The sequence below is a fragment of the Pseudophryne corroboree genome, chromosome 12, assembly GCF_028390025.1.
Source record: "Pseudophryne corroboree isolate aPseCor3 chromosome 12, aPseCor3.hap2, whole genome shotgun sequence".
In the NCBI taxonomy this organism is placed as follows: Eukaryota; Metazoa; Chordata; class Amphibia; order Anura; family Myobatrachidae; genus Pseudophryne; species Pseudophryne corroboree.
The window spans coordinates 16,413,857-16,430,449 of NC_086455.1; the positions used below are offsets into that span (position 1 = coordinate 16,413,857).

General features: G+C 45.6%; 1 protein-coding gene across 8 annotated transcripts in view; it reads right to left on the bottom strand.

Moving 5' to 3' along the window:
• The window catches only part of MEF2D (myocyte enhancer factor 2D), a 213,126-nt gene that overhangs the window by 20,270 nt on the left and 176,263 nt on the right, over positions 1-16,593 (bottom strand). For 5 of the 8 annotated variants that reach the window (XM_063947095.1, XM_063947092.1, XM_063947096.1 and 2 more), the window contains one exon: positions 2,099-2,236. In XM_063947095.1, coding sequence (XP_063803165.1) covers positions 2,099-2,236 — 138 coding nt within the window. Of the gene's footprint in view, positions 1-1,788; positions 1,924-2,098; positions 2,237-16,593 lie in introns of all 8 variants that reach the window. The other 3 variants (XM_063947098.1, XM_063947097.1, XM_063947094.1) reach the window with 1 other exon arrangement.

The following is a 16,593-nucleotide window of genomic DNA, read 5'->3' on the forward strand; positions in this document are numbered from 1 at the left end:
GCACCAGTGGCCACACCGGGAGAAAGCTGTGCACCACTGGCTGCTCCGGGAGGAGGTGTGTACTACTAGCAGGGGAAGCTGTTTCCAATGTATACAAAGGGGGAAACTATGTATTACTGCCCATAAATGTAAATATCTAGTGGATGAAGGAGAAATGTAAATATGATATACTATTGGTTAGGGGAGAGCTGTGTAAAACCGGACACAGAAGAGTGTGGTCTATTCTGTAGAGCATCATGCTTTGTGTGGTTGTGTGTGTGCTCCTTTCTCTTTTAACAATACAAGTGCTACCCACCCACACCAACCGTCTACACAATTTATAGATCAGAGATAATAATAATAATCACACTTCCCACACCAGCTGTAAAATATTCATGCATTTATGAGTACGGGCCCCATCTGACTACACAAATGATACACTACAGGCTGCGTTTCCATCCTCCGACTCCCCCATCACTAAAACCCTTTGCTGCCTGGCTCTAATGTAAGGCTTCATGAGGCAGACACTATCTGGTGGAGACAGAAAACTGTAGTGAAGAAGTTAATGGTGAGTGGAAAGTGAACGCTCAGCTGTCAGAGGGAAGCACAATCACGCACACTTCACATGGACAGAAAGGGTTACAGGTTTAGGCAAGTGTTAAAATATGGGACGAGGGATTTGATGACGGTGAGGCAGGACATTAGAAGATTGCTTTAAACCGAGTTTTCGTGGTATATCTTAATACCTCTTTGGTCTTATGCACTAAGTGCACCTGCCTCTTACACACAGTGAAGGCGGCCATTTTGTGGACCGAACGAATACATCCGCTGTATCCTGGTAAACAGACAGCTCGCAAAATGGCCGCCTCTGTGGTGTGCAGGCAGGCAAGTTCGCTTTACCTACGTCCGCACCTTATGTGAGAAATTAGCAAACCAAGGCCGAAAAGCAGAGCCATGCAAGAGAACACCCCTTTAGTCCAGTTACCCCTGAGCCTCAGGGCGGGCCTCCAAAGCTGGGCGCGCTGTAGGCCTTGCCCCAGGATGAAGGGTTACATAGCTAGTAAGCAGCACTGCAGGTTCTGGTGTCAGTATGAAGCACTCTATTGGATATGTGTCGCTCTGCCAGCAAAACGAAGGAAGGACCCATCCGTATATGGAGTCTGTCAGAAATATTATATATTTTCTGGTAGTTTTATGCTAAGTATGTAAATACAGCTAATTGTTCTCCCTATTAATAAAGAAATGATTAACAATGTACGTGGAGCGATTGATAAAGGGTTTACTAACTTAATTCCAGTTATCAATTATAGTATAAGGGAAACTGATAGCGTAACATTTTTAAGTACCAGCCACGTGGACCAGACAAAGTGTCGCAATTTTTCAGGCAATAGTGACCTGTTTTGCACAGTATAACTTTTGCAATGCACTTAGATTTAACGGATGAATAATTATGCTGTCCCGACGCGTTTCACCGTTGCTTAACGTTATGCGGGTTACCCATTTCCAGACATTAATTCTGCATGCGTTCATGCAACTTTAGACAATTCGATTATCTTAACTCTCAGCCTTCCTTTTGTTTTTCACCAATCAAAATTGCTCTGTGGAAACGCACAGGGCAGATGTGAGCTGAACCGTATTAGAGGGCCATGACAATACATAAGTATGCCAGGATGATACAAAGAGGTTTGTGAAGTGCACAGAAGGAAGCCCGGGAGATAAAATTAATGCATCGCATAGATTTTGGGGCTGTAGTATCCAAAAACATGCAGTGCTGCTTTGGCCTGTGGCTTACTCCCCCCAGGTACTCACTGCGAGTCTATAACTCTGCATCATTTTATCAAACTCCTCGTCAATCTTTTTATATTTCTCCTCCGTCTGCGGAGTCAGCGCGAACACCTCATCCGCGTCCGGGCTCTCGTACTCCCTGTGCTTCTTGTTCAGCGCCTGCTTTTTCAGATTGGGGTGGGGTTGGGTGGTGGATTTTTTTTTTTTTTTTTCATTTTTTTCACAGTTTAAATATTTATGGGTGGGGTGAAGGGGGAGGAAATAGTAGACAAAGGAAAAAAAAAGAGAAAAAGAGAGAGAGATGAAGAGGTGCTGTGGGTGATGAGGTACTTACGCCGTAGCGTTTGAACAGAATGTCCAGGTCCTCGCTGGCTTTGCGGTATTTGTCTTCCATGAGAGGGCTCTGGTCAATGGAGTCCTCTCCGTCTGGTTCGGGGCTGTCACACCCGTTAAAACCTTTCTTTCTTAACGTCTGAAATCACAACCAGGAAAAGCTTAGCTCTGACCCTTGTTGGGCGATGTGGGACAATGGGGAAGAAGGCTGACTCTAAGCCTTGCGGAGGACCTATTCTCAGCACCAGAGGTGTCTGGGTAGGTCTTATGCTTTACCAAGTGGCAGTGTGGCAAATAAATATCACCATGGGGATCGGAAAAAAGCAGCCATTTTGTGGTCTGAACTAATATTTGACCTATAAGTTCACTAGGAACCAGAGACAACACAAGGGCCAGTGCAAAGTGCCTCACTGATGTTACTGGATCTTACTTTATCGGCTGCAACTCATAAGTTAGCTCAGCCACAAAATGGCCGCCCCAATATGTGTCGGTGGTGTGTGGGCCTACTGTAGTCTGTCAGCCTACTGTACTACATTGCACAGTAGGCCCATACCAATCAGACCATTAGTTATCTATACTTCTGTCCCCCTATTATTGCATACTTTGCTAGGCCAAGCTAATACATAAATATATTATATTATATTATAGCATTTATTTAGCACACTACATGTTATGCAGAACTTTACAGAGAATATTTCAGTCAGTCGCATCAGTCCCTGCACCTATGGAGCTTACAATCTATACCCCCTACCACATGGACACACACACATACATACTAGTGTTCATTTTTGTCAAAAGCCAAATAAGCTACCAGTATGTTCTTGGACCGTGGGAGGAAACCGAAGCAAACCCACGCAAAGACGGCCAGAACATACAAACTCCACCTTGAGAGGTCCCTGGAATCAAATCAATGACCTCAGCACTGGGAGGCACCAATACTTACCGCTGAGCCACTGTGCTTCATAATATATTATATATATATATATATATATATATATATATATATATATATATATATATATATCTCTATAGTATCCTTATTCCATGGGTGCCCAGTCCGTCAATTCAACACGTAACAATCACCGTGAGGCTCCAGCAGGGGCTATGGTAAAGTAGAACCAGCACTCCTTTTAAATCCCATATAAGAAGGTATTTATTAACTCCATATCAAGGCAGGCAATAAGTGAATCAATTTTCCAATACTTCTGAATCCAATACATGGACACCCTCCAACCTGGGGAAGTTATACTCCCGCCCAGGGTTAGCACCCATCGCCGTCAGCTAACCCTGGGCAGGAGTATAACTTCCCCAGGTTGGAGGGTGTCCATGTATTGGATTCAGAAGTATTGGAAATTTGATTCACTTATTGCCTGCCTTGATATGGAGTTAATAAATACCTTCTTATATGGAATTTAAAAGGAGTGCTGGTTCTACTTTACCATAGCCCCTGCTGGAGCCTCACGGTGATTATATATATATATATATATATCTATATATATATCTATATATCTATCTATCTCAATTTCTCAGTTTCTGTATATATATTCACTGCTCCTTCCCATATTTGGAAATCGACCAAGGTGAGAGAAAAAGGGGCCTTTATCGGTTTAAACAGGGCTCCTCTCTAATGTATAAATGGCTGTGAATGTATTTAGACAAGGATACACATAATAACAGGACTGAGATAAACAGAGCATTGCTGCCAGAGATCCCCTATAACCAGCATAGAGCATGTCTTGTCATTACTGCGGCCCTGACAAATGATCATTTTATCGCCCTGTCTGTAGCGCAGGATATTGGGAGTCCTGGCTGGGACGGTTCTGCTCCAGTTGCCAGCCTGTATATAAAGCATGAATTAGACGCTCCGTCCCTCCAGCAGGCTCTGTGCTGCCTCAGCACTGCTTCATTCAGCAATACAAGGGACTTCTTTGGGACAAGATACATAACTGCAATGAATTCTTGCATCTCTGCTGACTGGCGAGAAACGGGCACAATGCTCTGCAGCTGTTGGGCCCATTATTCTGTAAATCTGGCTATTTTTACACACAGCGCTGCAATTTCTTAAAATAAACACGATTCAGGCTGGAGCAGTGAAGAGGACGCCGTCGGGCCCACCACGTTTAGATGCTCCAACGTGGCGGGATCTGTAATTAAATCAATTTGGCAACTGTACTTCTGGAAAGAATGCAGACCCTACTTGTGGAAGAAAAAAAAAAATGACATATATATATATATATATATATATATATATGATTCGATTATTCTTGCCCTTAAAAACACACGGTGGATGAAGGTAATTCAGCATACAGAATCGTATTTCCGGCTGTGGTGAGTTACTGTCCCTAGCAGCAGTAACACAGCGCCACCTATTGAGTAAATGGTCAGGAAAAATTGTAGAACTCTAGTCTGGTATTGCTGGAGCAATAGGGGGGTTTTCAATTAGTGGCCGAAAAATCCGGCACTTGCGAAAACCACCTGTATGGGCGAATTTGACATTGATACACGTGTTTTGGCGAATTTGCAGGCGTTTTTGCCCTTTTGGTGCAATTTTCGCCCGTGTTGATTTGACAAATAAAAGCCTGCAACTGAATACCCTGTGACGCACTTAAATGAATACCCCCCCCACCCCATAATGTCTGTATGGGACATGAAAATATCCTCATCTTACTTCATCATACCTGCACTAATAATCCGCTATTAATGACCCTAACGAACAGTATCAAAGTATTTTTGAACTTCACATAAGAAATCAAGCCAATATCCTCGTCCTTCGTGGAACAAGTACAGGAAAGTTTGCGCCTCCTGGGCACGTGGGGAGAGTTGCGGATGGTCTTGAAAACATGAGATTTATAGGCCGTTCTGGCTGTGCCAACATTAAATGGCAGTCACGGAATCTCTTAAAGTCTCCTAATGGTTTCCTGTTGCTTCTGACCTAGCATTTAAGTTGAGTGCAAATGGCGATTAAATGCATTTAGGATTTTATGAGCGGGATTTGGGCTCGCCTTGTATGCACTTAGGATACCAAGTTCCTGCTTCATGTGTCTGGGGGTATTTGGGCTCGGAGACACATAGGAAGTCAGGATGTGTTCAGGCTCAAAGTGAAAAGTTCTTTTGAACAGATTTTTTTTTTTTTAGTGTCTTTACTGTATAAAGTTTTGGAATTTTGTATACAAGTTCCAAGATGACATCATGAGAATGCCAAAAATGACTTCATAGACCGGGGTGTGAGCTAGACACTAAGGCGCCAAATGCTCCTTAGAACACTCGTAATGTCCCAGATGTACTTACATCTAGCCAAGCACCACCAAAAACAACACGAGAACTACAAGCCCCAGTTCGCCCTGCTGCCGTACTGTGAGCACAGGGGCCGGTAGCCCCCCAGCTGGCTGCCTCTGTTCCAATAACTGGTGTAACAAGCGCTTAGGCAGAAAAGGAGATGTTTTACACCCACGACATATTTAAGCAGCGGCAGCTTGAGCAGACATAAGAACCTGATGACAGAACAGCACAGTTCATGCATCTATTTCCTAAAACATGTATATTTATGCAGTGTGCGCGCTAAACAAACATGTACAAAAAAACCCCCCAGAAAGGCTCTTAGCACCTGATGACAGAAGGTGATAATTCTATACGTTATACTGACGTCTAGCAATTACACGGGGAATATCGCGTTAGGAAGGGTTATGCTGGTGTTGCATGTTTTTCCTCTGGGTTGAAGCTACTCTGAACCCCAACACTGATTCTTGGCATCCTGATTGGACAGATGCCACTCCCCTGCAAGCACCTGTCCAATCAGGACTGCAGGTTCCAAATTTGGGACCACTACTCTTCTGCGGGGATGGGGGGGGGGGGGGGGAATAAAAGGAGATTTTACAAAGACATTTGCTTTGATATATACAGGAAACATACATAAATAAAAGTTCCCGTTGTCTTCACACAGCAAGTCTATGCCCTACCATCTCCACTGTGTCAATGACCTCTTGTGATACTTAGATCAGGGCACCAAAGGCCATTGCAGGCTGGATATATATAGGAGCCATAACAATTAGGCAGAGCAGCAGAGACGCAGGACAGACTTGCAGTGTGAACACATTTTCGCATTTTGGCCGCATAAGCACACACCAAGCCGGCCATATGGACGGTGCACATCTGGAAAAGGGATTAGGACACTGGTAAGGAGGTCTCTCAGGTGACAGAGCCATCTCCAGATGCTTAGCTTGCAGCCACAAATACTGGCTAACGCCTACTGCGACCTATGGATAAAAGGTCCTGCAGTCCTGCCTGAGACATGTGGTTCAGCAGTCACTGCTTGGAGAAGTTCATGTTACTGGGAACGTAGTAAGTGATGTCACTCTGCCGCATGAGCCTGCTTTAGCTTAGCAGGGCACAAAAACTGGAAGCTCTTAAGGTGGGTACACACTGGAAAGATATATCTGCAGATCAATTGATCGGCAGATATATCTATGGACGGATCGGGCAGTGTGCTGTGCATATACACTGCCCGATCCGTCGGGGACTGACGTCATGAACCGGGCGTGAGTTCAGCTGTCAACCACCGCCAGCTGCCGCAGCACGTGTACGGGTGGTTGGCTCGTCAACCGTACACACACAGCAATGCGCAAATATAATCGGTAGATATATTGGCCGTCGGCTGTGCTGCGGGGCCGACGCGATATGTTTGCAAACGACGGAGTTCACAGACATATCGCCCATACACACTGGCCGACGGACCCACGATATATCGGCCGTTCAATAGAACGCCCAATATATCGGCCAGTGTGTACGGGCCTTTACTTGTTTATAATGAGCTCAGATTATGTAGAGATGAAAAGAGATGTGTTACGAATAACTCAATGTCAATCCTTTAGACTGTAAGCTCTCACGAGCAGGGCCCTCATCCCTCATGTGCTTATCTTTCTCTTACTTTAACCAGCCTCTACGGCACCTAATCCCGTGGGTTTCTGCCACCCTGACACTTCTGTCAGTGTTTATGTATCCTGTACTTGTCTTATATTGTCCTGTTTTGATTTTTCCTTTATTTACTCTGTAATTGGGCGCTGCAGATCCCCTGTATTCTCTTATAAATAAAGGATAATAATAATCATAATAAAAATAATAAATAATTAGCAATAAGCTAAACAATAAATTCTTTCATACATGACCACGTCTGCCATAAACCCCCACCACCTTTCCTTTCGACACGCACTACTGTAATGGGTCGCTGTTTGCAAACTACTTTACCCATAATTCATTGCTATTCGCGTGGTCATGGGTGTTAAAGATCTCTGATGTGCTCTCACAGCAGGCCAGGACACATCTCATTTGCCAAGTGATCGTCCTGTGGAAAGACCCTCCCCCCCCCCATCATAGCAGAGCCTGCTCTCCATGGAAAATGTTGTTGCATATTGCGCACAAGTCATCGGACAGAAATATGCTGACACCACACAGACTCGTCAGCCGCCACAATAAATACATTTCTTATGAACACTCCAAGTGCAATTTTTTAATAAAAAAAATAAAAAAAGAGCTGAGGGAAAAAAAAAAAGAAGAAGAAAAAAACAAAACGACGATAAACCACTAACGGTATTAATGGTATCTAGTTACATTATATGAGGCCTCAAAACCCACCGAGCGGCACAGCTTGTTCATTAGCAGTCAGAGAGACGATCGCTGTGTGTTTACTACACTATAAGAGGTGACAAGGGGTGTTGCTGAGGGATACAGTCATTAGGTCAACCACTGAAGGTCGACATGGCCAATAGGTCGACATGTACTAGTTCAACAGGTCAAAAGGTCGACATGAGTTTTTAAAAATTTTTCTTCTTCATTTTTTTTACTTTTTTTATACTTGACGATCCACGTGGACCACAACTGGGAACGGTAACCTGTGCCAAGCGCAGCGGTAGCAAAGTGAGGCACCTTGTCCGACGCGAGGGGACACGGTGCACTAATTGGGGTTCCCCGTCACTTTACGAAGAAAACGACAACAAAAAAAGTCCAAAAACTTAGGTCCACCTTTTGACCTGTCGACCTAATGCCCATGTTGACCTTCAGTGGTCGACTTAATGACTGTCGACCTAAGTTGAGTCGACCCAACGACACATACCCGTTGCCGACAAGACAGCGGAGGGAGGCAAAGAGTTAACAGCCCAAAGCCTATGGTGGATCTACATTCCCAATAGGATGGCATTCCGAGGGCCACTTATCTGTAAGAACAACTGATAGAGACTATGAGCTCAAGGCTCATCTGCACTCGGACCCTTGTCCTGTCTGGGCACAAGTGACTGGTACAACACAGAGGCTTTCCATTGGTATAGCAGCTAAAAAAACAAAACCCCACAGGGGTGCTAACGAATGTTCCTGAATTTTGTGTATTTATTCATGCCCGTAATCAAGGGCTATCTTTCATTATACAACGCGAAACTGGCTACCTAGTCTATCGTGGCACTCTCGTTTGCATAGAATGTGATGTCACAAAATGACATTGAAGGAAATCAGTGAGGTCATGAGTTCCAACCAAATCTGGAAGCGCTTCATCCTTTCAGCAGGCACCTGTACATATAAAACCGTTATCACCAGACATCAGCCCTGACGGTCGTGCAGACACAGAACATCAGGCCGGTAATGTGCTGTAGAAGGACTGGCTCTTCCTTCTCTCTCTCTCTCTGCGATGTGATTCCAGCGACCTAGCTGGACGTAGCGGGATAACGCGCCCTCTCATTAATACCAAATGAGGATGAGATGAGGCTGGCACTGTGAAGTCAGAGTTAACCTCACCACTGCCGGCAAAGGCCTGGAATTTCAACCCTCTGGCAGTGCAGGGGTTACAGCCAATGGGGCCAGCCAAGGCTTCGGCAGATAAAGTGACAGCGGAAAAGGTCAACCGGTGACATTCAAAACTCTCTCGTGATTGAGGAGGTTGCAGCCAGCAGGAATGTGGCTTAGATGGTGAGTAAACACCTTATATCATTATCCGTGACTCTGCGCCTCCTCTACACACCTCTACTACTGCCATTATCTCAGTGCGGGGATCAGAGCTTTTATGTACTGGATTAAAATTCTCTTTCACTGACGTCAGAAGCTCTCCCCGCTCACCAAACTACCTGGGGCACTTTCTTCTAGCACTGACAGAGACCCACCTGAGGATCCATCTGAACACAGGAGACACACATTGTGGGTGGAGAATTTATTCAGGTTATGACATCACAAAAAAAAAAAAAGTGCCATCACAAATTGCTCCAGGACTCAATGATGTCACTGGTTCCTAGTGAAGAGGCTGTGGGCACCCGGGAGATCCATTTTATTGTTTCATAGACCTGGGCCCCAAGTAATTGCAAAATATGTGCTACTAGTTACCAGCCCGTCAAAATGACGGAACAACCTTTACAGAGCAACACTTGAATTGCACTGTAGGGCGCCATCTATTGGACGACAGTGCAGAAAACACTTCAATCCCCCCCATAGAGGTGAGGAACAGTGTCAGCCTTTCATTATATAGGATAAACCACGGCAGCCAATGTGACAGCTGCTTTTAGAAACAGCATTAGAAAGAAAACTTTGGCTCAGCGCTGACCGCACTTGTTTTTGCCATTACCTGGGACCCAGTGTGGATAAATATATTTAATAGTTCCGAGCTCACTGAGAAGTTGTGACCGTATCTGTGGAGGCCAGAGAAGAAACCAGTGCCTGTGGTTTCATGATAATCAGTAGCATTGTGCTGACAAAATGAATTTCAATCTAAGACCCAAGTCATTACCGGGTGGAAAGAGCTCATTATATACTGGACTGTCCCTGTATGATAACAGCCAGCCTTTCTGTGTACGAGGTGCAGCAAGCGTCCCCCGTCCTGACACCCGCACACCTCTTTCTTACACTCCCTTATCACCCTTCCGCACACCTGCAGGCCAGTGTCCCAGGTTTTTAGATGCAGCAGGTATTTAGCGTTGGGGCAAGGCACGCTGATCCTACGGTCTGAAAACCTGGCTTAACCCCTTACTTCAATTCTGTTAATGCTTTCAACTGAACTGGGAAGTGCTAACCGTGGCCACTGCAATAAGTGACTCTCAGGAGTTACATGTATACAGTGGAGTGAGCCGTCCTGTGATCTAAATCACAGGTTCTCAAACTCGGTCCTCAAGACCCCACACGGTCCACGTTTTGCAGGTCACCTGTACATTTTTAAAATGTGACAGTTGGTGGTACACAGAACACCTGCTGGGTGACATGGAAAACGTGAACCGTGTGGGGTCCCGAGGACTGAGTTTGAGAACCACTGATCTAAATCAATACTCACTTATCAATTAACATGGAGCGACTAAGGCCCAGATGTATCAAGCCTTGGAGAGTGGTAAATTACACGGTGATCAAGTACCAGTCAGTCAATCAGCTCCTAGCTGCCATGTCACAGGCTGTGTTTGAAAAATGTCACAGTTAGGAGCTGATTGGTTGGTATAATGTTTCACTCTCCAAGACTTGCTAGATCTGGGATGGAGAGCCCCAGCAATCGCCGTCATCGCTGGAGAGCCACTGGCTGCTTACCTCTGGAGTGTAAGCTCTTCTGCCGTGGGAGCTCCTCCATCCCTCGTGTTCATTAACCCTATGCGTGTACTTTAGCCGTTTTACAAATAAGCGTCAAATGTACTATAAAAGAGGCAACACACCAGCGTACGTCTGCAGCAGACAATACGCCTTAGCACTATGGGAACGCTCTGCGGGCTGTTGATATTTGCCTGTAAACAGACGATGATGGTAAACAATATTCCACCTACAGCTCCCACTAATAGAGGTAAAATGTTATGTTTCATCATTTTGGGGCCTTTTGAGAGTTTCAGCGTTGGTATTATTTAAATATGAGTTGCAGTCCGCCCCTACACCAGTAACGAGTGCCTGTTCCCTTTAATCTTGCAGCGAGTGCTGCCATATGTATATAATGAGACACTGAAAATGCAGTGAGTAAGGATTGTAGGAGGCAATTACTGGAGAGAGAAGCGGAGCCAGGGCTCTCTTACTTGTAGGATTGAACACAAGACCCTGCTGATTCACTACCAGATGCCGGGAAGGGAAGGGTGAACCAGGAGCCACCCACAAAACAACCACTTTCTTGAAGTTTAAGATGCAAACTTAACCCTGTGAGGTCTACACCCATATTAGTGCTAGCTTCATATTAGTGCTAGCTTCTGTGCATGCTGGAGATCTGCAGCAGCCAATGGGGTTAGATGATTGATAAGTGATTTGAGTCCACAGAACATGTGACCAGATGTTCCGTGGTGAGCTTCCATAACACTAAAGAAGTATACCAGTAAGTGGCTTCCACTTTATCAGTGATTGGTGGCTGGCTTTCTTAGCAATCTGAGGACTGTATGCAAACCACCTCGCCACAGCCCCTTTTCTCTGGTATTAAAATATGCTACGTTAACTGCAAAGACAGATCGGTGTGCGGTGGAGTTTGCATATTTTACCAAGAATGTGCAGGAGTTCTTACCGCTGGAACCCGAAAACAGAGCCTGTGAGGAACGTGGGAAGACTACCAAATACTCCCTGGAAACTCACCACTTCAACAAAACAAAAACATAAGCCCTCAATAACATGTGGACCATCTACAACACGTCGACATCTTTACGTCGCCTTGTGCAGAATACTGACCAATTACAGGCCCTACTCTCATTCCAACATAAATATTCCTATTGATAAAGTCTGGAAGTCTGCTGTCATGGTCACGTTCTGTAGCAACACTGCTCTGACTTAGGGGTGGGCAACATAATATTTTCCCATTACCATAAGATACCATAACATTGCTTTTACAGCATACTTACCTACTTGCTTCCCTCCAGGGAGGAGGTAGTGTGGTAGGTATATAAGGGGCGTGGCCGATGGGAAGGTGGGCTGTCCGGGGGCGTGGCATCACAACTGCGTCATTGTGGCTCCACTCAACACTATACAGTGCTGAGAAGACAGGTGCTGTATAGCAAGGGAGGGAGCTACAATGATGCAATTCAGCGCAAACTGCATTATCAGGTCCCCATCAGATCGTCCACTTGTGCTCTGTTGTGGACAGCAGAGGGGTGGCTGTCAAGAAAAGCGTGAGAATCACACAATTTTTCGGAGGGCTGGGAGCGCCACACGATTTTCGGGAGCCTCCCGGCCGTTCTGGAAGCGTAAGCAAGTATGCTTTACAGAAAGACGTCAGATCACATTTAGGTGTAAGAGCAGACTGACTAGCTGACCATCCAATCGCAGGCTAACCTGCTACATAGACTGTGTGACTGCACTGCACTCACTCTGACATCACCATCCATGTACACACTAACCTGCTACATATACTGTGTGACTGCACTGTGCCCACTCTGTGACATCACCATCCAATCACACACTAACCTGCTACATAGACTGTGTTACTGCACTGTGCCCACTCTGTGACATCACCATCCATGTACACACTAACCTGCTACATATACTGTGTGACTGCACTGTGCTCACTCTGTGACATCACCATCCAGTCATACACTAACCTGCTACATATACTGTGTGACTGCACTGCGCTCACTCTGTGACATCACCATCCAGTCATACACTAACCTGCTACATACACTGTGTGACTGCACTGCGCTCACTCTATGACATCACCATCCAGTCATACACTAACCTGCTACATACACTGTGTGACTGCACTGCGCTCACTCTATGACATCACCATCCAGTCATACACTAACCTGCTACATACACTGTGCGACTGCACTGTGCTCAGTCTCATACCCCTCCAACTGTACCTTTTTGGCCGGTACATAACCTTTTTTCATGGTCTGTACTGGCTAAAAAGGGCTTTGTACCGATTTTTTACTATCCAAATTTACATGGAAAGTATAGGAAAGGGGCGTGGCAACAACCCCGTTATCCGTGGCCACACCCTCTTTCCTAATTTGTACTGTTTTTTTATGTGTAAAATGTTGGAGGGTATGCACTCTGTGACATCACCATCCAGTCACACACTAACCTGCTACACAGACTGTGTGAATGCACTGCGCCCACTCTGTGACATCACCATCCAGTCACACAATAACCTGCTACATATACTGTGTGACTGCACTGTGCCCACTCTGTGACATCACCATCCATGTACACACTAACCTGCTACATAGACTGTGTGACTGCACTGTGCCCACTCTGACATCACCATCCATGTACACACTAACCTGCTACATATACTGTGTGACTGCACTGTGCCCACTCTGTGACATCACCATCCAGTCACACACTAACCTGCTACATATACTGTGTGACTGCACTGTGCCCACTCTGTGACATCACCATCCAGTCACACACTAACCTGCTACATATACTGGGTGACTGCACTGTGCCCACTCTGTGGTATCACCATCCAGTCACACACTAACCTGCTACATATACTGTGTGATTGCACTGTGCTCACTCTGTGACATCACCATCCAGTCACACACTAACCTGCTACATAGACTGTGTGACTGCACTGTGCCCACTCTGTGGTATCACCATCCAGTCACACACTAACCTGCTACATAGACTGTGTGAATGCACTGCGCCCACTCTGTGACATCACCATCCAGTCACACAATAACCTGCTACATATACTGTGTGACTGCACTGTGCCCACTCTGTGACATCACCATCCATGTACACACTAACCTGCTACATAGACTGTGTGACTGCACTGTGCTCACTCTGTGACATCACCATCCAGTCACACACTAACCTGCTACATACACTGTGTGACTGCACTGCGCTCACTCTGACATCACCATCCATGTACACACTAACCTGCTACATATACTGTGTGACTGCACTGTGCCCACTCTGTGACATCACCATCCAGTCACACACTAACCTGCTACATATACTGTGTGACTGCACTGTGCCCACTCTGTGACATCACCATCCAGTCACACACTAACCTGCTACATATACTGGGTGACTGCACTGTGCCCACTCTGTGGTATCACCATCCAGTCACACACTAACCTGCTACATATACTGTGTGATTGCACTGCGCCCACTCTGTGACATCACCATCCAGTCACACACTAACCTGCTACATATACTGTGTGACTGCACTGTGCCCACTCTGTGGTATCACCATCCAGTCACACACTAACCTGCTACATAGACTGTGTGACTGCACTACGCTCACTCTGTGACATCACCATCCATGTATACACTAACCTGCTACATAGACTGTGTGACTGCACTGTGCCCACTCTGTGGTATCACCATCCAGTCACACACTAACCTGCTACATAGACTGTGTGACTGCACTACGCTCACTCTGTGACATCACCATCCATGTACACACTAACCTGCTACATATATACTGTGTGACTGCACTGTGCTCACTCTGTGACATCACCATCCATGTATACACTAACCTGCTACATATACTGTGTGACTGCACTGTGCCCACTCTGTGGTATCACCATCGAATCTAGTGAATGATAGTCAACAGTTAACCACCATCAATATACCATTGATGATGATGACGACTAGTTTTGCTGTAGATGGGGGGCACTGGTACTTACTTACATTGGTGATGGGTGGTCTGATGGCGCATTGAGAACAAAATAAACAGTGCTAAAATTAATTATCTCTGAAAATAATTAAAAACACATGCGGAACTGTAAAAACCATTCTGCAAGTGTAATGTATTTAATAACATACTCAAACAAAGAAAAGACAAGGGTAAGGGGGGATAAAAATGCCAGTTGGGAATTAATACACAATATACAACAGGTATGAATACTCATATGATAACCTGGCCAGGGAATAAAAAGGAGATTCACAATTGGTCCATAAATGATGCCCCCTGATCATGCTTCCCTTTAGGACCCTCCCCATACAGATTATGTATCCCCCTTCTCCTTAAGGAGAGCCACTGTCACAGCTCTGCCCCCGGCTGCAGGGCTTGTGTTATGAAAAAACAGCTGAGCCTCTTGTGACCTGATACCTGTAAGGGAATCGATCCCTAGCACACAGCCGGGAAACACGGAGTCAGCAGGACGCGAGCAGAACGCCACACTTCCCCACTGCAGCCTGCAATTGAATTGCTGAAAGACTGACCCACCAAACCACTGGTTGGCACATTGTTGGTATCATTGGGTCCTGAGATATGGTTTCAGCTGCAGGATATTACTTTTTACTAACATGTTTCCAAGCTGCTTTTAAAACAAAAATAACATAACAGATCGGCGACCTAAAATATTCTGAGCCCACTGCTGGTAGTTGTGGGGGGGGGGTGTTACATGACTGCTGAAGTGGATTTCCAAAAACAGATCATTGTAACTAGACTATGGGAATGGGGGCGAGATCAATAACATCATTATTACATAACTCAATGACAACAGAGCTTTCTGTGCTTGTCCATAGCGGATTGAAAGCTTTTACCATGTCTAGTTCTTAGTGAATGGATTGGCTACACTGACAAGGATGACGCTAAATCGGCCGTGTCCAAGGTCTGTATGTGTAAACGCAGAGTGATGATATTCTATATGGCTCCTTTTGATTAGTTGGGAACACCCAATTGAAAAAATAAATAAAAAAAAGGGACAACATGGTTGGTGCAGTGGTCAGCATTGCTGTTTCACAGTGCTGAGGCCTTGCGTTTGACTCCCAAATGTGGCCCATCCGCGTCATGTTTGTGTGGGATTGCTCCTGGTTTCCTCCCACACTCTAAAAACGTGCGCGCTATATAAATAACTTAATAAACAAGTTCAGCTGCAGAACACGTCCGTGTCTTACTGAACAGTGATGAGAACACTCCAAGCCAATCCTGCATTACACTCTCATAAAGCAGAATGCCTGATGAAGGACACAATGCATACAGGAAATTTCCCTCAGCTACCAATATAGCCATAAACTTTCCCAGGAGAGCGTGACACAAGCAATGAGGCCTAATCAGCCTGTTATCTGGCAGATAAGCCCTGGATAGACCTGGGGATCTCCTATCAATACAATAACAGTGTGGGCTCTTAAATCCCCCACCAGTGATGGCTTTAGAAGCAGGCGGTATCAGCGCTATCTGTGCTATGTACCCAGTCGGCCTGGTCTGGCCATTTTCCATGTCACCTCGGAACAGGCATTCGTGTCACACATGCTGGGGAGGGAGGGGGGAGGTTTGGGGTATGACGCCATGGAGCAAAGGCCGCCATGGGCTATAAAGTGACGTTCCGAAGATCGTTAACCCTTTCCAGTGTTGAAACACCAAGCCAGAGTGTTTTATTGGTGACCCTGAGCCTAGATTTTCTCCAAGATATGAGTGTTGGAGAAAATATAACCTGCTATTATTAGCCTCTGGCACCAAGGCCCTGCAGAGAGAACTACATGTCCCAGGATCCTCTGCAGGGACCACTGATTAGCTCGCCCTACGTGAACGTTTCGTTCCACAACAAATACACTTTGGCGTTTGTGACATCAAATGAGGATTTTCTTGTGGAATGGATAAAAAAAAAAAAACGACGGCAACAAACTTCTCAT